Below are 24,870 nucleotides of genomic sequence, written 5' to 3'. Positions count from 1 at the left end.
GTATGAATACACCGATGATGTGGACGGAGAAGGGAATGCATTGCTCTACAGTGACCATTAGGGTATGAATACACCATGATGTGGACGGAGAAGGGAATGCATTGCTCTACAGTGACCATTAGGGTATGAATACACCGATGATGTGGACGGAGAAGGGAATGCATTGCTCTACAGTGACCATTAGGGTATGAATACACCATGATGTGGACGGAGAAGGGAATGCATTGCTCTACAGTGACCATTAGGGTATGAATACACCATGATGTGGACGGAGAAGGGAATGCATTGCTTTACAGTGACCATTAGGGTATGAATACACCATGATGTGGACGGAGAAGGGAATGCATTGCTCTACAGTGACCATTAGGGTATGAATACACCGATGATGTGGACGGAGAAGGGAATGCATTGCTCTACAGTGACCATTAGGGTATGAATACACCATGATGTGGACGGAGAAGGGAATGCATTGCTCTACAGTGACCATTAGGGTATGAATACACCATGATGTGGACGGAGAAGGGAATGCATTGCTCTACAGTGACCATTAGGGTATGAATACACCATGATGTGGACGGAGAAGGGAATGCATTGCTCTACAGTGACCATTAGGGTATGAATACACCATGATGTGGACGGAGAAGGGAATGCATTGCTCTACAGTGACCATTAGGGTATGAATACACCGATGATGTGGACGGAGAAGGGAATGCATTGCTCTACAGTGACCATTAGGGTATGAATACACCATGATGTGGACGGAGAAGGGAATGCATTGCTCTACAGTGACCATTAGGGTATGAATACACCATGATGTGGACGGAGAAGGGAATGCATTGCTCTACAGTGACCATTAGGGTATGAATACACCGATGATGTGGACGGAGAAGGAATGCATTGCTCTACAGTGACCATTAGGGTATGAATACACCATGATGTGGACGGAGAAGGGAATGCATTGCTCTACAGTGACCATTAGGGTATGAATACACCATGATGTGGACGGAGAAGGGAATGCATTGCTCTACAGTGACCATTAGGGTATGAATACACCGATGATGTGGACGGAGAAGGGAATGCATTGCTCTACAGTGACCATTAGGGTATGAATACACCATGATGTGGACGGAGAAGGGAATGCATTGCTCTACAGTGACCATTAGGGTATGAATACACCATGATGTGGACGGAGAAGGGAATGCATTGCTCTACAGTGACCATTAGGGTATGAATACACCATGATGTGGACGGAGAAGGGAATGCATTGCTCTACAGTGACCATTAGGGTATGAATACACCATGATGTGGACGGAGAAGGGAATGCATTGCTCTACAGTGACCATTAGGGTATGAATACACCATGATGTGGACGGAGAAGGGAATGCATTGCTCTACAGTGACCATTAGGGTATGAATACACCATGATGTGGACGGAGAAGGGAATGCATTGCTCTACAGTGACCATTAGGGTATGAATACACCATGATGTGGACGGAGAAGGGAATGCATTGCTCTACAGTGACCATTAGGGTATGAATACACCATGATGTGGACGGAGAAGGGAATGCATTGCTCTACAGTGACCATTAGGGTATGAATACACCATGATGTGGACGGAGAAGGGAATGCATTGCTCTACAGTGACCATTAGGGTATGAATACACCATGATGTGGACGGAGAAGGGAATGCATTGCTCTACAGTGACCATTAGGGTATGAATACACCGATGATGTGGACGGAGAAGGGAATGCATTGCTCTACAGTGACCATTAGGGTATGAATACACCGATGATGTGGACGGAGAAGGGAATGCATTGCTCTACAGTGACCATTAGGGTATGAATACACCATGATGTGGACGGAGAAGGGAATGCATTGCTCTACAGTGACCATTAGGGTATGAATACACCATGATGTGGACGGAGAAGGGAATGCATTGCTCTACAGTGACCATTAGGGTATGAATACACCATGATGTGGACGGAGAAGGGAATGCATTGCTCTACAGTGACCATTAGGGTATGAATACACCATGATGTGGACGGAGAAGGGAATGCATTGCTCTACAGTGACCATTAGGGTATGAATACACCATGATGTGGACGGAGAAGGGAATGCATTGCTCTACAGTGACCATTAGGGTATGAATACACCGATGATGTGGACGGAGAAGGGAATGCATTGCTCTACAGTGACCATTAGGGTATGAATACACCGATGATGTGGACGGAGAAGGGAATGCATTGCTCTACAGTGACCATTAGGGTATGAATACACCATGATGTGGACGGAGAAGGGAATGCATTGCTCTACAGTGACCATTAGGGTATGAATACACCATGATGTGGACGGAGAAGGATGCATTGCTCTACAGTGACCATTAGGTATGAATACACCATGATGTGGACGGAGAAGGGAATGCATTGCTCTACAGTGACCATTAGGGTATGAATACACCATGATGTGGACGGAGAAGGGAATGCATTGCTCTACAGTGACCATTAGGGTATGAATACACCATGATGTGGACGGAGAAGGGAATGCATTGCTCTACAGTGACCATTAGGGTATGAATACACCATGATGTGGACGGAGAAGGGAATGCATTGCTCTACAGTGACCATTAGGGTATGAATACACCATGATGTGGACGGAGAAGGGAATGCATTGCTCTACAGTGACCATTAGGGTATGAATACACCGATGATGTGGACGGAGAAGGGAATGCATTGCTCTACAGTGACCATTAGGGTATGAATACACCATGATGTGGACGGAGAAGGGAATGCATTGCTCTACAGTGACCATTAGGGTATGAATACACCGATGATGTGGACGGAGAAGGGAATGCATTGCTCTACAGTGACCATTAGGGTATGAATACACCGATGATGTGGACGGAGAAGGGAATGCATTGCTCTACAGTGACCATTAGGGTATGAATACACCATGATGTGGACGGAGAAGGGAATGCATTGCTCTACAGTGACCATTAGGGTATGAATACACCATGATGTGGACGGAGAAGGGAATGCATTGCTCTACAGTGACCATTAGGGTATGAATACACCGATGATGTGGACGGAGAAGGGAATGCATTGCTCTACAGTGACCATTAGGGTATGAATACACCATGATGTGGACGGAGAAGGGAATGCATTGCTCTACAGTGACCATTAGGGTATGAATACACCGATGATGTGGACGGAGAAGGGAATGCATTGCTCTACAGTGACCATTAGGGTATGAATACACCATGATGTGGACGGAGAAGGGAATGCATTGCTCTACAGTGACCATTAGGGTATGAATACACCGATGATGTGGACGGAGAAGGGAATGCATTGCTCTACAGTGACCATTAGGGTATGAATACACCATGATGTGGACGGAGAAGGGAATGCATTGCTCTACAGTGACCATTAGGGTATGAATACACCATGATGTGGACGGAGAAGGGAATGCATTGCTCTACAGTGACCATTAGGGTATGAATACACCATGATGTGGACGGAGAAGGGAATGCATTGCTCTACAGTGACCATTAGGGTATGAATACACCGATGATGTGGACGGAGAAGGGAATGCATTGCTCTACAGTGACCATTAGGGTATGAATACACCATGATGTGGACGGAGAAGGGAATGCATTGCTCTACAGTGACCATTAGGGTATGAATACACCATGATGTGGACGGAGAAGGGAATGCATTGCTCTACAGTGACCATTAGGGTATGAATACACCGATGATGTGGACGGAGAAGGGAATGCATTGCTCTACAGTGACCATTAGGGTATGAATACACCGATGATGTGGACGGAGAAGGGAATGCATTGCTCTACAGTGACCATTAGGGTATGAATACACCATGATGTGGACGGAGAAGGGAATGCATTGCTCTACAGTGACCATTAGGGTATGAATACACCATGATGTGGACGGAGAAGGGAATGCATTGCTCTACAGTGACCATTAGGGTATGAATACACCGATGATGTGGACGGAGAAGGGAATGCATTGCTCTACAGTGACCATTAGGGTATGAATACACCATGATGTGGACGGAGAAGGGAATGCATTGCTCTACAGTGACCATTAGGGTATGAATACACCGATGATGTGGACGGAGAAGGGAATGCATTGCTCTACAGTGACCATTAGGGTATGAATACACCATGATGTGGACGGAGAAGGGAATGCATTGCTCTACAGTGACCATTAGGGTATGAATACACCATGATGTGGACGGAGAAGGGAATGCATTGCTCTTACAGTGACCATTAGGGTATGAATACACCGATGATGTGGACGGAGAAGGGAATGCATTGCTCTACAGTGACCATTAGGGTATGAATACACCGATGATGTGGACGGAGAAGGGAATGCATTGCTCTACAGTGACCATTAGGGTATGAATACACCATGATGTGGACGGAGAAGGGAATGCATTGCTCTACAGTGACCATTAGGGTATGAATACACCATGATGTGGACGGAGAAGGGAATGCATTGCTCTACAGTGACCATTAGGGTATGAATACACCATGATGTGGACGGAGAAGGGAATGCATTGCTCTACAGTGACCATTAGGGTATGAATACACCATGATGTGGACGGAGAAGGGAATGCATTGCTCTACAGTGACCATTAGGGTATGAATACACCGATGATGTGGACGGAGAAGGGAATGCATTGCTCTACAGTGACCATTAGGGTATGAATACACCGATGATGTGGACGGAGAAGGGAATGCATTGCTCTACAGTGACCATTAGGGTATGAATACACCATGATGTGGACGGAGAAGGAATGCATTGCTCTACAGTGACCATTAGGGTATGAATACACCATGATGTGGACGGAGAAGGGAATGCATTGCTCTACAGTGACCATTAGGGTATGAATACACCATGATGTGGACGGAGAAGGGAATGCATTGCTCTACAGTGACCATTAGGGTATGAATACACCATGATGTGGACGGAGAAGGGAATGCATTGCTCTACAGTGACCATTAGGGTATGAATACACCATGATGTGGACGGAGAAGGGAATGCATTGCTCTACAGTGACCATTAGGGTATGAATACACCATGATGTGGACGGAGAAGGGAATGCATTGCTCTACAGTGACCATTAGGGTATGAATACACCATGATGTGGACGGAGAAGGGAATGCATTGCTCTACAGTGACCATTAGGGTATGAATACACCATGATGTGGACGGAGAAGGGAATGCATTGCTCTACAGTGACCATTAGGGTATGAATACACCATGATGTGGACGGAGAAGGGAATGCATTGCTCTACAGTGACCATTAGGGTATGAATACACCATGATGTGGACGGAGAAGGGAATGCATTGCTCTACAGTGACCATTAGGGTATGAATACACCGATGATGTGGACGGAGAAGGGAATGCATTGCTCTACAGTGACCATTAGGGTATGAATACACCATGATGTGGACGGAGAAGGGAATGCATTGCTCTACAGTGACCATTAGGGTATGAATACACCATGATGTGGACGGAGAAGGGAATGCATTGCTCTACAGTGACCATTAGGGTATGAATACACCATGATGTGGACGGAGAAGGGAATGCATTGCTCTACAGTGACCATTAGGGTATGAATACACCATGATGTGGACGGAGAAGGGAATGCATTGCTCTACAGTGACCATTAGGGTATGAATACACCATGATGTGGACGGAGAAGGGAATGCATTGCTCTACAGTGACCATTAGGGTATGAATACACCATGATGTGGACGGAGAAGGGAATGCATTGCTCTACAGTGACCATTAGGGTATGAATACACCATGATGTGGACGGAGAAGGGAATGCATTGCTCTACAGTGACCATTAGGGTATGAATACACCATGATGTGGACGGAGAAGGGAATGCATTGCTCTACAGTGACCATTAGGGTATGAATACACCATGATGTGGACGGAGAAGGGAATGCATTGCTCTACAGTGACCATTAGGGTATGAATACACCGATGATGTGGACGGAGAAGGGAATGCATTGCTCTACAGTGACCATTAGGGTATGAATACACCATGATGTGGACGGAGAAGGGAATGCATTGCTCTACAGTGACCATTAGGGTATGAATACACCATGATGTGGACGGAGAAGGGAATGCATTGCTCTACAGTGACCATTAGGGTATGAATACACCATGATGTGGACGGAGAAGGGAATGCATTGCTCTACAGTGACCATTAGGGTATGAATACACCATGATGTGGACGGAGAAGGGAATGCATTGCTCTACAGTGACCATTAGGGTATGAATACACCATGATGTGGACGGAGAAGGGAATGCATTGCTCTACAGTGACCATTAGGGTATGAATACACCGATGATGTGGACGGAGAAGGGAATGCATTGCTCTACAGTGACCATTAGGGTATGAATACACCATGATGTGGACGGAGAAGGGAATGCATTGCTCTACAGTGACCATTAGGGTATGAATACACCATGATGTGGACGGAGAAGGGAATGCATTGCTCTACAGTGACCATTAGGGTATGAATACACCATGATGTGGACGGAGAAGGGAATGCATTGCTCTACAGTGACCATTAGGGTATGAATACACCATGATGTGGACGGAGAAGGGAATGCATTGCTCTACAGTGACCATTAGGGTATGAATACACCGATGATGTGGACGGAGAAGGGAATGCATTGCTCTACAGTGACCATTAGGGTATGAATACACCATGATGTGGACGGAGAAGGGAATGCATTGCTCTACAGTGACCATTAGGGTATGAATACACCATGATGTGGACGGAGAAGGGAATGCATTGCTCTACAGTGACCATTAGGGTATGAATACACCGATGATGTGGACGGAGAAGGGAATGCATTGCTCTACAGTGACCATTAGGGTATGAATACACCATGATGTGGACGGAGAAGGGAATGCATTGCTCTACAGTGACCATTAGGGTATGAATACACCATGATGTGGACGGAGAAGGGAATGCATTGCTCTACAGTGACCATTAGGGTATGAATACACCGATGATGTGGACGGAGAAGGGAATGCATTGCTCTACAGTGACCATTAGGGTATGAATACACCGATGATGTGGACGGAGAAGGGAATGCATTGCTCTACAGTGACCATTAGGGTATGAATACACCATGATGTGGACGGAGAAGGGAATGCATTGCTCTACAGTGACCATTAGGGTATGAATACACCATGATGTGGACGGAGAAGGGAATGCATTGCTCTACAGTGACCATTAGGGTATGAATACACCGATGATGTGGACGGAGAAGGGAATGCATTGCTCTACAGTGACCATTAGGGTATGAATACACCATGATGTGGACGGAGAAGGGAATGCATTGCTCTACAGTGACCATTAGGGTATGAATACACCATGATGTGGACGGAGAAGGGAATGCATTGCTCTACAGTGACCATTAGGGTATGAATACACCATGATGTGGACGGAGAAGGGAATGCATTGCTCTACAGTGACCATTAGGGTATGAATACACCATGATGTGGACGGAGAAGGGAATGCATTGCTCTACAGTGACCATTAGGGTATGAATACACCATGATGTGGACGGAGAAGGGAATGCATTGCTCTACAGTGACCATTAGGGTATGAATACACCATGATGTGGACGGAGAAGGGAATGCATTGCTCTACAGTGACCATTAGGGTATGAATACACCATGATGTGGACGGAGAAGGGAATGCATTGCTCTACAGTGACCATTAGGGTATGAATACACCATGATGTGGACGGAGAAGGGAATGCATTGCTCTACAGTGACCATTAGGGTATGAATACACCGATGATGTGGACGGAGAAGGGAATGCATTGCTCTACAGTGACCATTAGGGTATGAATACACCATGATGTGGACGGAGAAGGGAATGCATTGCTCTACAGTGACCATTAGGGTATGAATACACCATGATGTGGACGGAGAAGGGAATGCATTGCTCTACAGTGACCATTAGGGTATGAATACACCGATGATGTGGACGGAGAAGGGAATGCATTGCTCTACAGTGACCATTAGGGTATGAATACACCATGATGTGGACGGAGAAGGGAATGCATTGCTCTACAGTGACCATTAGGGTATGAATACACCATGATGTGGACGGAGAAGGGAATGCATTGCTCTACAGTGACCATTAGGGTATGAATACACCATGATGTGGACGGAGAAGGGAATGCATTGCTCTACAGTGACCATTAGGGTATGAATACACCATGATGTGGACGGAGAAGGGAATGCATTGCTCTACAGTGACCATTAGGGTATGAATACACCATGATGTGGACGGAGAAGGGAATGCATTGCTCTACAGTGACCATTAGGGTATGAATACACCGATGATGTGGACGGAGAAGGGAATGCATTGCTCTACAGTGACCATTAGGGTATGAATACACCATGATGTGGACGGAGAAGGGAATGCATTGCTCTACAGTGACCATTAGGGTATGAATACACCATGATGTGGACGGAGAAGGGAATGCATTGCTCTACAGTGACCATTAGGGTATGAATACACCGATGATGTGGACGGAGAAGGGAATGCATTGCTCTACAGTGACCATTAGGGTATGAATACACCATGATGTGGACGGAGAAGGGAATGCATTGCTCTACAGTGACCATTAGGGTATGAATACACCATGATGTGGACGGAGAAGGGAATGCATTGCTCTACAGTGACCATTAGGGTATGAATACACCATGATGTGGACGGAGAAGGGAATGCATTGCTCTACAGTGACCATTAGGGTATGAATACACCATGATGTGGACGGAGAAGGGAATGCATTGCTCTACAGTGACCATTAGGGTATGAATACACCATGATGTGGACGGAGAAGGGAATGCATTGCTCTACAGTGACCATTAGGGTATGAATACACCATGATGTGGACGGAGAAGGGAATGCATTGCTCTACAGTGACCATTAGGGTATGAATACACCATGATGTGGACGGAGAAGGGAATGCATTGCTCTACAGTGACCATTAGGGTATGAATACACCATGATGTGGACGGAGAAGGGAATGCATTGCTCTACAGTGACCATTAGGGTATGAATACACCATGATGTGGACGGAGAAGGGAATGCATTGCTCTACAGTGACCATTAGGGTATGAATACACCATGATGTGGACGGAGAAGGGAATGCATTGCTCTACAGTGACCATTAGGGTATGAATACACCGATGATGTGGACGGAGAAGGGAATGCATTGCTCTACAGTGACCATTAGGGTATGAATACACCATGATGTGGACGGAGAAGGGAATGCATTGCTCTACAGTGACCATTAGGGTATGAATACACCATGATGTGGACGGAGAAGGGAATGCATTGCTCTACAGTGACCATTAGGGTATGAATACACCATGATGTGGACGGAGAAGGGAATGCATTGCTCTACAGTGACCATTAGGGTATGAATACACCGATGATGTGGACGGAGAAGGGAATGCATTGCTCTACAGTGACCATTAGGGTATGAATACACCATGATGTGGACGGAGAAGGGAATGCATTGCTCTACAGTGACCATTAGGGTATGAATACACCATGATGTGGACGGAGAAGGGAATGCATTGCTCTACAGTGACCATTAGGGTATGAATACACCATGATGTGGACGGAGAAGGGAATGCATTGCTCTACAGTGACCATTAGGGTATGAATACACCATGATGTGGACGGAGAAGGGAATGCATTGCTCTACAGTGACCATTAGGGTATGAATACACCATGATGTGGACGGAGAAGGGAATGCATTGCTCTACAGTGACCATTAGGGTATGAATACACCGATGATGTGGACGGAGAAGGGAATGCATTGCTCTACAGTGACCATTAGGGTATGAATACACCATGATGTGGACGGAGAAGGGAATGCATTGCTCTACAGTGACCATTAGGGTATGAATACACCATGATGTGGACGGAGAAGGGAATGCATTGCTCTACAGTGACCATTAGGGTATGAATACACCGATGATGTGGACGGAGAAGGGAATGCATTGCTCTACAGTGACCATTAGGGTATGAATACACCATGATGTGGACGGAGAAGGGAATGCATTGCTCTACAGTGACCATTAGGGTATGAATACACCATGATGTGGACGGAGAAGGGAATGCATTGCTCTACAGTGACCATTAGGGTATGAATACACCGATGATGTGGACGGAGAAGGGAATGCATTGCTCTACAGTGACCATTAGGGTATGAATACACCGATGATGTGGACGGAGAAGGGAATGCATTGCTCTACAGTGACCATTAGGGTATGAATACACCATGATGTGGACGGAGAAGGGAATGCATTGCTCTACAGTGACCATTAGGGTATGAATACACCATGATGTGGACGGAGAAGGGAATGCATTGCTCTACAGTGACCATTAGGGTATGAATACACCATGATGTGGACGGAGAAGGGAATGCATTGCTCTACAGTGACCATTAGGGTATGAATACACCATGATGTGGACGGAGAAGGGAATGCATTGCTCTACAGTGACCATTAGGGTATGAATACACCGATGATGTGGACGGAGAAGGGAATGCATTGCTCTACAGTGACCATTAGGGTATGAATACACCGATGATGTGGACGGAGAAGGGAATGCATTGCTCTACAGTGACCATTAGGGTATGAATACACCATGATGTGGACGGAGAAGGGAATGCATTGCTCTACAGTGACCATTAGGGTATGAATACACCGATGATGTGGACGGAGAAGGGAATGCATTGCTCTACAGTGACCATTAGGGTATGAATACACCGATGATGTGGACGGAGAAGGGAATGCATTGCTCTACAGTGACCATTAGGGTATGAATACACCATGATGTGGACGGAGAAGGGAATGCATTGCTCTACAGTGACCATTAGGGTATGAATACACCGATGATGTGGACGGAGAAGGGAATGCATTGCTCTACAGTGACCATTAGGGTATGAATACACCATGATGTGGACGGAGAAGGGAATGCATTGCTCTACAGTGACCATTAGGGTATGAATACACCATGATGTGGACGGAGAAGGGAATGCATTGCTCTACAGTGACCATTAGGGTATGAATACACCATGATGTGGACGGAGAAGGGAATGCATTGCTCTACAGTGACCATTAGGGTATGAATACACCATGATGTGGACGGAGAAGGGAATGCATTGCTCTACAGTGACCATTAGGGTATGAATACACCATGATGTGGACGGAGAAGGGAATGCATTGCTCTACAGTGACCATTAGGGTATGAATACACCATGATGTGGACGGAGAAGGGAATGCATTGCTCTACAGTGACCATTAGGGTATGAATACACCATGATGTGGACGGAGAAGGGAATGCATTGCTCTACAGTGACCATTAGGGTATGAATACACCATGATGTGGACGGAGAAGGGAATGCATTGCTCTACAGTGACCATTAGGGTATGAATACACCATGATGTGGACGGAGAAGGGAATGCATTGCTCTACAGTGACCATTAGGGTATGAATACACCATGATGTGGACGGAGAAGGGAATGCATTGCTCTACAGTGACCATTAGGGTATGAATACACCATGATGTGGACGGAGAAGGGAATGCATTGCTCTACAGTGACCATTAGGGTATGAATACACCGATGATGTGGACGGAGAAGGGAATGCATTGCTCTACAGTGACCATTAGGGTATGAATACACCATGATGTGGACGGAGAAGGGAATGCATTGCTCTACAGTGACCATTAGGGTATGAATACACCATGATGTGGACGGAGAAGGGAATGCATTGCTCTACAGTGACCATTAGGGTATGAATACACCGATGATGTGGACGGAGAAGGGAATGCATTGCTCTACAGTGACCATTAGGGTATGAATACACCATGATGTGGACGGAGAAGGGAATGCATTGCTCTACAGTGACCATTAGGGTATGAATACACCATGATGTGGACGGAGAAGGGAATGCATTGCTCTACAGTGACCATTAGGGTATGAATACACCGATGATGTGGACGGAGAAGGGAATGCATTGCTCTACAGTGACCATTAGGGTATGAATACACCATGATGTGGACGGAGAAGGGAATGCATTGCTCTACAGTGACCATTAGGGTATGAATACACCGATGATGTGGACGGAGAAGGGAATGCATTGCTCTACAGTGACCATTAGGGTATGAATACACCGATGATGTGGACGGAGAAGGGAATGCATTGCTCTACAGTGACCATTAGGGTATGAATACACCATGATGTGGACGGAGAAGGGAATGCATTGCTCTACAGTGACCATTAGGGTATGAATACACCATGATGTGGACGGAGAAGGGAATGCATTGCTCTACAGTGACCATTAGGGTATGAATACACCGATGATGTGGACGGAGAAGGGAATGCATTGCTCTACAGTGACCATTAGGGTATGAATACACCGATGATGTGGACGGAGAAGGGAATGCATTGCTCTACAGTGACCATTAGGGTATGAATACACCATGATGTGGACGGAGAAGGGAATGCATTGCTCTACAGTGACCATTAGGGTATGAATACACCATGATGTGGACGGAGAAGGGAATGCATTGCTCTACAGTGACCATTAGGGTATGAATACACCGATGATGTGGACGGAGAAGGGAATGCATTGCTCTACAGTGACCATTAGGGTATGAATACACCATGATGTGGACGGAGAAGGGAATGCATTGCTCTACAGTGACCATTAGGGTATGAATACACCATGATGTGGACGGAGAAGGGAATGCATTGCTCTACAGTGACCATTAGGGTATGAATACACCATGATGTGGACGGAGAAGGGAATGCATTGCTCTACAGTGACCATTAGGGTATGAATACACCATGATGTGGACGGAGAAGGGAATGCATTGCTCTACAGTGACCATTAGGGTATGAATACACCGATGATGTGGACGGAGAAGGGAATGCATTGCTCTACAGTGACCATTAGGGTATGAATACACCATGATGTGGACGGAGAAGGGAATGCATTGCTCTACAGTGACCATTAGGGTATGAATACACCATGATGTGGACGGAGAAGGGAATGCATTGCTCTACAGTGACCATTAGGGTATGAATACACCATGATGTGGACGGAGAAGGGAATGCATTGCTCTACAGTGACCATTAGGGTATGAATACACCATGATGTGGACGGAGAAGGGAATGCATTGCTCTACAGTGACCATTAGGGTATGAATACACCATGATGTGGACGGAGAAGGGAATGCATTGCTCTACAGTGACCATTAGGGTATGAATACACCATGATGTGGACGGAGAAGGGAATGCATTGCTCTACAGTGACCATTAGGGTATGAATACACCATGATGTGGACGGAGAAGGGAATGCATTGCTCTACAGTGACCATTAGGGTATGAATACACCATGATGTGGACGGAGAAGGGAATGCATTGCTCTACAGTGACCATTAGGGTATGAATACACCATGATGTGGACGGAGAAGGGAATGCATTGCTCTACAGTGACCATTAGGGTATGAATACACCGATGATGTGGACGGAGAAGGGAATGCATTGCTCTACAGTGACCATTAGGGTATGAATACACCATGATGTGGACGGAGAAGGGAATGCATTGCTCTACAGTGACCATTAGGGTATGAATACACCGATGATGTGGACGGAGAAGGGAATGCATTGCTCTACAGTGACCATTAGGGTATGAATACACCATGATGTGGACGGAGAAGGGAATGCATTGCTCTACAGTGACCATTAGGGTATGAATACACCATGATGTGGACGGAGAAGGGAATGCATTGCTCTACAGTGACCATTAGGGTATGAATACACCATGATGTGGACGGAGAAGGGAATGCATTGCTCTACAGTGACCATTAGGGTATGAATACACCATGATGTGGACGGAGAAGGGAATGCATTGCTCTACAGTGACCATTAGGGTATGAATACACCATGATGTGGACGGAGAAGGGAATGCATTGCTCTACAGTGACCATTAGGGTATGAATACACCGATGATGTGGACGGAGAAGGGAATGCATTGCTCTACAGTGACCATTAGGGTATGAATACACCATGATGTGGACGGAGAAGGGAATGCATTGCTCTACAGTGACCATTAGGGTATGAATACACCATGATGTGGACGGAGAAGGGAATGCATTGCTCTACAGTGACCATTAGGGTATGAATACACCGATGATGTGGACGGAGAAGGGAATGCATTGCTCTACAGTGACCATTAGGGTATGAATACACCATGATGTGGACGGAGAAGGGAATGCATTGCTCTACAGTGACCATTAGGGTATGAATACACCATGATGTGGACGGAGAAGGGAATGCATTGCTCTACAGTGACCATTAGGGTATGAATACACCATGATGTGGACGGAGAAGGGAATGCATTGCTCTACAGTGACCATTAGGGTATGAATACACCATGATGTGGACGGAGAAGGGAATGCATTGCTCTACAGTGACCATTAGGGTATGAATACACCATGATGTGGACGGAGAAGGGAATGCATTGCTCTACAGTGACCATTAGGGTATGAATACACCATGATGTGGACGGAGAAGGGAATGCATTGCTCTACAGTGACCATTAGGGTATGAATACACCATGATGTGGACGGAGAAGGGAATGCATTGCTCTACAGTGACCATTAGGGTATGAATACACCATGATGTGGACGGAGAAGGGAATGCATTGCTCTACAGTGACCATTAGGGTATGAATACACCATGATGTGGACGGAGAAGGGAATGCATTGCTCTACAGTGACCATTAGGGTATGAATACACCGATGATGTGGACGGAGAAGGGAATGCATTGCTCTACAGTGACCATTAGGGTATGAATACACCATGATGTGGACGGAGAAGGGAATGCATTGCTCTACAGTGACCATTAGGGTATGAATACACCATGATGTGGACGGAGAAGGGAATGCATTGCTCTACAGTGACCATTAGGGTATGAATACACCATGATGTGGACGGAGAAGGGAATGCATTGCTCTACAGTGACCATTAGGGTATGAATACACCATGATGTGGACGGAGAAGGGAATGCATTGCTCTACAGTGACCATTAGGGTATGAATACACCGATGATGTGGACGGAGAAGGGAATGCATTGCTCTACAGTGACCATTAGGGTATGAATACACCGATGATGTGGACGGAGAAGGGAATGCATTGCTCTACAGTGACCATTAGGGTATGAATACACCATGATGTGGACGGAGAAGGGAATGCATTGCTCTACAGTGACCATTAGGGTATGAATACACCGATGATGTGGACGGAGAAGGGAATGCATTGCTCTACAGTGACCATTAGGGTATGAATACACCATGATGTGGACGGAGAAGGGAATGCATTGCTCTACAGTGACCATTAGGGTATGAATACACCATGATGTGGACGGAGAAGGGAATGCATTGCTCTACAGTGACCATTAGGGTATGAATACACCATGATGTGGACGGAGAAGGGAATGCATTGCTCTACAGTGACCATTAGGGTATGAATACACCATGATGTGGACGGAGAAGGGAATGCATTGCTCTACAGTGACCATTAGGGTATGAATACACCGATGATGTGGACGGAGAAGGGAATGCATTGCTCTACAGTGACCATTAGGGTATGAATACACCATGATGTGGACGGAGAAGGGAATGCATTGCTCTACAGTGACCATTAGGGTATGAATACACCATGATGTGGACGGAGAAGGGAATGCATTGCTCTACAGTGACCATTAGGGTATGAATACACCGATGATGTGGACGGAGAAGGGAATGCATTGCTCTACAGTGACCATTAGGGTATGAATACACCATGATGTGGACGGAGAAGGGAATGCATTGCTCTACAGTGACCATTAGGGTATGAATACACCATGATGTGGACGGAGAAGGGAATGCATTGCTCTACAGTGACCATTAGGGTATGAATACACCGATGATGTGGACGGAGAAGGGAATGCATTGCTCTACAGTGACCATTAGGGTATGAATACACCATGATGTGGACGGAGAAGGGAATGCATTGCTCTACAGTGACCATTAGGGTATGAATACACCGATGATGTGGACGGAGAAGGGAATGCATTGCTCTACAGTGACCATTAGGGTATGAATACACCGATGATGTGGACGGAGAAGGGAATGCATTGCTCTACAGTGACCATTAGGTATGAATACACCATGATGTGGACGGAGAAGGGAATGCATTGCTCTACAGTGACCATTAGGGTATGAATACACCGATGATGTGGACGGAGAAGGGAATGCATTGCTCTACAGTGACCATTAGGGTATGAATACACCATGATGTGGACGGAGAAGGGAATGCATTGCTCTACAGTGACCATTAGGGTATGAATACACCATGATGTGGACGGAGAAGGGAATGCATTGCTCTACAGTGACCATTAGGGTATGAATACACCGATGATGTGGACGGAGAAGGGAATGCATTGCTCTACAGTGACCATTAGGGTATGAATACACCATGATGTGGACGGAGAAGGGAATGCATTGCTCTACAGTGACCATTAGGGTATGAATACACCATGATGTGGACGGAGAAGGGAATGCATTGCTCTACAGTGACCATTAGGGTATGAATACACCGATGATGTGGACGGAGAAGGGAATGCATTGCTCTACAGTGACCATTAGGGTATGAATACACCATGATGTGGACGGAGAAGGGAATGCATTGCTCTACAGTGACCATTAGGGTATGAATACACCATGATGTGGACGGAGAAGGGAATGCATTGCTCTACAGTGACCATTAGGGTATGAATACACCATGATGTGGACGGAGAAGGGAATGCATTGCTCTACAGTGACCATTAGGGTATGAATACACCATGATGTGGACGGAGAAGGGAATGCATTGCTCTACAGTGACCATTAGGGTATGAATACACCATGATGTGGACGGAGAAGGGAATGCATTGCTCTACAGTGACCATTAGGGTATGAATACACCATGATGTGGACGGAGAAGGGAATGCATTGCTCTACAGTGACCATTAGGGTATGAATACACCATGATGTGGACGGAGAAGGGAATGCATTGCTCTACAGTGACCATTAGGGTATGAATACACCGATGATGTGGACGGAGAAGGGAATGCATTGCTCTACAGTGACCATTAGGGTATGAATACACCATGATGTGGACGGAGAAGGGAATGCATTGCTCTACAGTGACCATTAGGGTATGAATACACCGATGATGTGGACGGAGAAGGGAATGCATTGCTCTACAGTGACCATTAGGGTATGAATACACCGATGATGTGGACGGAGAAGGGAATGCATTGCTCTACAGTGACCATTAGGGTATGAATACACCATGATGTGGACGGAGAAGGGAATGCATTGCTCTACAGTGACCATTAGGGTATGAATACACCGATGATGTGGACGGAGAAGGGAATGCATTGCTCTACAGTGACCATTAGGGTATGAATACACCATGATGTGGACGGAGAAGGGAATGCATTGCTCTACAGTGACCATTAGGGTATGAATACACCGATGATGTGGACGGAGAAGGGAATGCATTGCTCTACAGTGACCATTAGGGTATGAATACACCATGATGTGGACGGAGAAGGGAATGCATTGCTCTACAGTGACCATTAGGGTATGAATACACCATGATGTGGACGGAGAAGGGAATGCATTGCTCTACAGTGACCATTAGGGTATGAATACACCATGATGTGGACGGAGAAGGGAATGCATTGCTCTACAGTGACCATTAGGGTATGAATACACCATGATGTGGACGGAGAAGGGAATGCATTGCTCTACAGTGACCATTAGGGTATGAATACACCATGATGTGGACGGAGAAGGGAATGCATTGCTCTACAGTGACCATTAGGGTATGAATACACCATGATGTGGACGGAGAAGGGAATGCATTGCTCTACAGTGACCATTAGGGTATGAATACACCATGATGTGGACGGAGAAGGGAATGCATTGCTCTACAGTGACCATTAGGGTATGAATACACCATGATGTGGACGGAGAAGGGAATGCATTGCTCTACAGTGACCATTAGGGTATGAATACACCATGATGTGGACGGAGAAGGGAATGCATTGCTCTACAGTGACCATTAGGGTATGAATACACCATGATGTGGACGGAGAAGGGAATGCATTGCTCTACAGTGACCATTAGGGTATGAATACACCATGATGTGGACGGAGAAGGGAATGCATTGCTCTACAGTGACCATTAGGGTATGAATACACCATGATGTGGACGGAGAAGGGAATGCATTGCTCTACAGTGACCATTAGGGTATGAATACACCGATGATGTGGACGGAGAAGGGAATGCATTGCTCTACAGTGACCATTAGGGTATGAATACACCATGATGTGGACGGAGAAGGGAATGCATTGCTCTACAGTGACCATTAGGGTATGAATACACCGATGATGTGGACGGAGAAGGGAATGCATTGCTCTACAGTGACCATTAGGGTATGAATACACCATGATGTGGACGGAGAAGGGAATGCATTGCTCTACAGTGACCATTAGGGTATGAATACACCATGATGTGGACGGAGAAGGGAATGCATTGCTCTACAGTGACCATTAGGGTATGAATACACCGATGATGTGGACGGAGAAGGGAATGCATTGCTCTACAGTGACCATTAGGGTATGAATACACCATGATGTGGACGGAGAAGGGAATGCATTGCTCTACAGTGACCATTAGGGTATGAATACACCGATGATGTGGACGGAGAAGGGAATGCATTGCTCTACAGTGACCATTAGGGTATGAATACACCATGATGTGGACGGAGAAGGGAATGCATTGCTCTACAGTGACCATTAGGGTATGAATACACCATGATGTGGACGGAGAAGGGAATGCATTGCTCTACAGTGACCATTAGGGTATGAATACACCGATGATGTGGACGGAGAAGGGAATGCATTGCTCTACAGTGACCATTAGGGTATGAATACACCATGATGTGGACGGAGAAGGGAATGCATTGCTCTACAGTGACCATTAGGGTATGAATACACCGATGATGTGGACGGAGAAGGGAATGCATTGCTCTACAGTGACCATTAGGGTATGAATACACCATGATGTGGACGGAGAAGGGAATGCATTGCTCTACAGTGACCATTAGGGTATGAATACACCATGATGTGGACGGAGAAGGGAATGCATTGCTCTACAGTGACCATTAGGGTATGAATACACCGATGATGTGGACGGAGAAGGGAATGCATTGCTCTACAGTGACCATTAGGGTATGAATACACCATGATGTGGACGGAGAAGGGAATGCATTGCTCTACAGTGACCATTAGGGTATGAATACACCATGATGTGGACGGAGAAGGGAATGCATTGCTCTACAGTGACCATTAGGGTATGAATACACCATGATGTGGACGGAGAAGGGAATGCATTGCTCTACAGTGACCATTAGGGTATGAATACACCATGATGTGGACGGAGAAGGGAATGCATTGCTCTACAGTGACCATTAGGGTATGAATACACCATGATGTGGACGGAGAAGGGAATGCATTGCTCTACAGTGACCATTAGGGTATGAATACACCGATGATGTGGACGGAGAAGGGAATGCATTGCTCTACAGTGACCATTAGGGTATGAATACACCATGATGTGGACGGAGAAGGGAATGCATTGCTCTACAGTGACCATTAGGGTATGAATACACCATGATGTGGACGGAGAAGGGAATGCATTGCTCTACAGTGACCATTAGGGTATGAATACACCATGATGTGGACGGAGAAGGGAATGCATTGCTCTACAGTGACCATTAGGGTATGAATACACCATGATGTGGACGGAGAAGGGAATGCATTGCTCTACAGTGACCATTAGGGTATGAATACACCATGATGTGGACGGAGAAGGGAATGCATTGCTCTACAGTGACCATTAGGGTATGAATACACCATGATGTGGACGGAGAAGGGAATGCATTGCTCTACAGTGACCATTAGGGTGGACCCTTTCCATGCAGACTAAACCTTGGCACTTTATGACATCGCCAGCAGTAAGATTTGAGTTTCCAAAAAGACAGCTTTCACTTTCTATGTTCAGACAACAACTAAACTAATTTGGGGGACCCGTTGCCGGGTCCAAAACAACAGCTCAGAGTTGAACAGGATGAAGGTCTAGCGTCTCTCCAACTTTAGTGTTGTATGGTTTGGTTCACGAAACCAGACCTTTTCTTCAACAAAACACAAGATGAAGTGGTTCTGAGTGTTAGCTCCTGCTGAGGATTCTGGACCTACCTGTTCAGCAGCCATGGGACCTTAGTACAGACCAGGGAGGACCTCAGCTTGGCAGCCTCTGTACCTACCTGTTCAGCAGGGGACCTTAGTACAGGCCAGGGAGGACCTCTGCTTGGCAGCCTCTGTACCTACCTGTTCAGCAGGGACCTTAGTACAGACCAGGGAGGACCTCAGCTTGGCAGTCTCTGTACCTACCTGTTCAGCAGCCATGGGACCTTAGTACAGGCCAGGGAGGACCTCAGCTTGGCAGCCTCTGTACCTACCTGTTCAGCAGGGAACCTTAGTACAGGCCAGGGAGGACCTCAGCTTGGCAGCCTCTGTACCTACCTGTTCAGCAGGGGACCTTAGTACAGACCAGGGAGGACCTCAGCTTGGCAGCCTCTGTACCTACCTGTTCAGCAGGGACCTTAGTACAGACCAGGGAGGACCTCAGCTTGGCAGCCTCTGTACCTACCTGTTCAGCAGCCATGGGACCTTAGTACAGGCCAGGGAGGACCTCAGCTTGGCAGCCTCTGTACCTACCTGTTCAGCAGCCATGGGACCTTAGTACAGGCCAGGGAGGACCTCAGCTTGGCAGCCTCTGTGGCTACTGTGGCATTCTTGAACATCTGCCAGGCGAAGTCCCATTCCGCCACCCCTCCTGCTGCGATAGCGTTACAGTACACTGTTGTCTTCAGGTTGGGGTGAATCCTGTCCATAAAGAGTTGCATAAACACAAAATCAGCATCATTGAAGAGAAGGAAAACAATCATGTTAACTTTAAACATCCTTAGGGTTTCTGGAATACTTTTCCCATAATTACCAGTTGGAGGAGTCCCACTTTTCCTATTTATTCCTTCCTGATGCCAGGAATCCTTCAGCTGAGATTTCTGGTAAACCTGGGAATTTTGGGAAAGACCCAGGATATGGAAACCCAAATAATTGTGCTTCGTACTCACGGGTTGTGGTCTGGGTTCAGCATCCACTCTCTGAACCAATCGCTGGTGAGAACCCTGCAGCGCTCCACTCCCATACGACACGCAAAGGATATGGCGTTGATCTGGTTGTATCTGAGAGATAGGAGAGACAAGAGGGCCAGGGCTGTGGAACTGCTCACTACACATTATGGTAATATCTAAGGGTTCATCCCAAATAGCACCCTATTCCCTATGTAGTGCACTCCTTTTGAAAAACAGACCGATAATGTGTATTTACTGTTGTAAGAGAAGCGACAGAAAGATATATTTACAAATACAATGATGTATCTTAATTGGTTTAAAATAACATTTAATTTGAAAAGCAGAGTTGTTACTGGTCGTTGTGTCCAGTGGGGACTCTGGTCCAATCAACCGTTATGGTCCTGAAGTACTCAAACAGGGGGGTGATCTGCATCTTCAGGTAACCCTGGGAGACAAACAGTGTGAACCAATCAGACCTGTTGTTTCAGGTAACCCTGGGAGACAAACAGTATGAACCAATCAGACCTGTTGTTTCAGCTAAACTTGAGAGAAGTACATGTACAAGTATGTCCTCTCTGTAGGTCTTTGTTATGTCCTCTATGTTGATCTCTGTTATGTCCTCTATGTCCTCTATGTTGGTCTTTGTTATGTCCTCTATGTTGATCTCTGTTATGTCCTCTATGTTGATCTCTGTTATGTCCTCTATGTTGATCTCTGTTATGTCCTCTATGTTGATCTTTGTTATGTCCTCTATGTAGATCTTTGTTATGTCCTCTATGTCCTCTATGTTGATCTTTGTTATGTCCTCTATGTCCTCTATGTTGATCTTTGTTATGTCCTCTATGTTGATCTTTGTTATGTCCTCTATGTCCTCTATGTTGATCTTTGTTATGTCCTCTATGTTGATCTTTGTTATGTCCTCTATGTTGATCTTTGTTATGTCCTCTATGTTGATCTCTCTATGTTGATCTTTGTTATGTCCTCTATGTTGATCTCTGTTATGTCCTCTATGTTGATCTTTGTTATGTCCTCTATGTCCTCTATGTTGATCTTTGTTATGTCCTCTATGTTGATCTTTGTTATGTCCTCTATGTCCTCTATGTTGGTCTTTGTTATGTCCTCTATGTTGATCTTTGTTATGTCCTCTATGTTGATCTTTGTTATGTCCTCTATGTTGATCTTTGTTATGTCCTCTATGTTGATCTTTGTTATGTCCTCTATGTTGATCTTTGTTATGTCCTCTATGTTGATCTTTGTTATGTCCTCTATGTCCTCTATGTTGATCTTTGTTATGTCCTCTATGTTGATCTTTGTTATGTCCTCTATGTTGATCTTTGTTATGTCCTCTATGTTGATCTTTGTTATGTCCTCTATGTTGATCTTTGTTATGTCCTCTATGTTGATCTTTGTTATGTCCTCTATGTTGATCTTTGTTATGTCCTCTATGTTGATCTTTGTTATGTCCTCTATGTTGATCTTTGTTATGTCCTCTATGTCCTCTATGTTGATCTTTGTTATGTCCTCTATGTTGATCTTTGTTATGTCCTCTATGTTGATCTTTGTTATGTCCTCTATGTTGATCTTTGTTATGTCCTCTATGTTGGTCTTTGTTATGTCTCTATGTTGATCTTTGTTATGTCCTCTATGTTGTTGATCTTTGTTATGTCCTCTATGTTGATCTCTGTTATGTCCTCTATGTTGATCTTTGTTATGTCCTCTATGTTGATCTTTGTTATGTCCTCTATGTTGATCTTTGTTATGTCCTCTATGTTGATCTTTGTTATGTCCTCTATGTTGATCTTTGTTATGTCCTCTATGTTGATCTTTGTTATGTCCTCTATGTCTTTGTTATGTCCTCTATGTTGATCTTTGTTATGTCCTCTATGTTGGTCTTTGTTATGTCCTCTATGTTGATCTTTGTTATGTCCTCTATGTTGGTCTTTGTTATGTCCTCTATGTTGGTCTTTGTTATGTCCTCTATGTTGGTCTTTGTTATGTCCTCTATGTTGATCTTTGTTATGTCCTCTATGTTGATCTCTGTTATGTCCTCTATGTTGATCTCTGTTATGTCCTCTATGTTGATCTTTGTTATGTCCTCTATGTTGATCTTTGTTATGTCCTCTATGTTGATCTTTGTTATGTCCTCTATGTTGGTCTTTGTTATGTCCTCTATGTTGATCTTTGTTATGTCCTCTATGTTGATCTTTGTTATGTCCTCTATGTCCTCTATGTTGATCTTTGTTATGTCCTCTATGTTGATCTTTGTTATGTCCTCTATGTCCTCTATGTTGGTCTTTGTTATGTCCTCTATGTTGATCTTTGTTATGTCCTCTATGTTTCTCTCCAAAACTCTTTGTTATGTCCTCTATGTTGATCTTTCTGTATGTTCTATGTCCTCTATGTTGATCTTTGTTATGTCCTCTATGTTGATCTTTGTTATGTCCTCTATGTTGACCAGGTGTTATGTCCTCTGCTGTTGATCTTTGTTATGTCCTCTAATCTTCTTGATCTTCCCCCTTCTGTGTTATCGCATCTCTCTATTCCTCCCGTTGATCTTTGTTATCCCAGTCCTAAGAACCTCTATGTTGATCTTTGTTATGTCCTCTTGTCCTCCTCCCAGTTGATCTTTGTTATGTCCTCTATGTTGGTCTTTGTTATGTCCTCTATGTTGATCTCTGTTATGTCCTCTATGTTGGTCTTTGTTATGTCCTCTATGTCCTCTATGTTGATCTTTGTTATGTCCTCTATGTTGGTCTTTGTTATGTCCTCTATGTTGGTCTTTGTTATGTCCTCTATGTTGGTCTTTGTTATGTCCTCTATGTTGATCTTTGTTATGTCCTCTATGTTGATCTCTGTTATGTCCTCTATGTTGATCTCTGTTATGTCCTCTATGTTGATCTTTGTTATGTCCTCTATGTGGACCTTTGTTATGTCCTCTATGTTGATCTTTGTTATGTCCTCTATGTTGATCTTTGTTATGTCCTCTATGTTGATCTTTGTTATGTCCTCTATGTTGATCTTTGTTATGTCCTCTATGTTGTCTATGTTGATCTTTGTTATGTCCTCTATATGGATCTTTGTTATGTCCTCTATGTTGATCTTTGTTATGTCCTCTATGTTGATCTTTGTTATCTTTGTTATGTCCTCTATGTTGATCTTTGTTTATGTCCTCTATGTTGTATCCTCTTGTTTGTTGGTCTTTGTTTATATGTATTCCAGAGAACCTCTGATTATATTGTAGTTGTATTAGCCTCCAGTATGTTGATCTTTGTTATGTCCTCTATGTGGACCTTTGTTATGTCCTCTATGTTGATCTCTGTTATGTCCTCTATGTCCTCTATGTTGATCTCTGTTATGTCCTCTATGTTGATCTTTGTTATGTCCTCTATGTGGACCTTTGTTATGTCCTCTGTGTGTTGTTGATCTTTGTCATTTTCTCATGCACTACAACCATAATCAATAATAGCAGTGTTTCACAATTGTCATCAG

The 24,870-nt window shown here is 45.1% G+C and overlaps 1 protein-coding gene across 1 annotated transcript in view; it reads right to left on the bottom strand.

Annotated features, from left to right (window-relative positions):
• The window catches only part of LOC115122205 (aminopeptidase Ey-like), a 173,344-nt gene that overhangs the window by 23,019 nt on the left and 125,455 nt on the right, over positions 1-24,870 (bottom strand). Inside the window, exons 16-18 of the mRNA XM_065011228.1 lie at positions 21,735-21,826; positions 21,382-21,492; positions 20,966-21,133 (exon numbers count right to left, since the gene is read on the bottom strand). Coding sequence (XP_064867300.1) covers positions 20,966-21,133; positions 21,382-21,492; positions 21,735-21,826 — 371 coding nt within the window. The remainder of the gene's footprint in view (positions 1-20,965; positions 21,134-21,381; positions 21,493-21,734; positions 21,827-24,870) is intronic.

The sequence above is a fragment of the Oncorhynchus nerka genome, linkage group LG27 (assembly GCF_034236695.1).
Source record: "Oncorhynchus nerka isolate Pitt River linkage group LG27, Oner_Uvic_2.0, whole genome shotgun sequence".
Lineage (NCBI taxonomy): Eukaryota > Metazoa > Chordata > Actinopteri > Salmoniformes > Salmonidae > Oncorhynchus > Oncorhynchus nerka.
The sequence above is the reverse complement of the archived record's forward strand: the minus strand, read 5'-3'. Positions and strand labels throughout refer to the sequence as shown.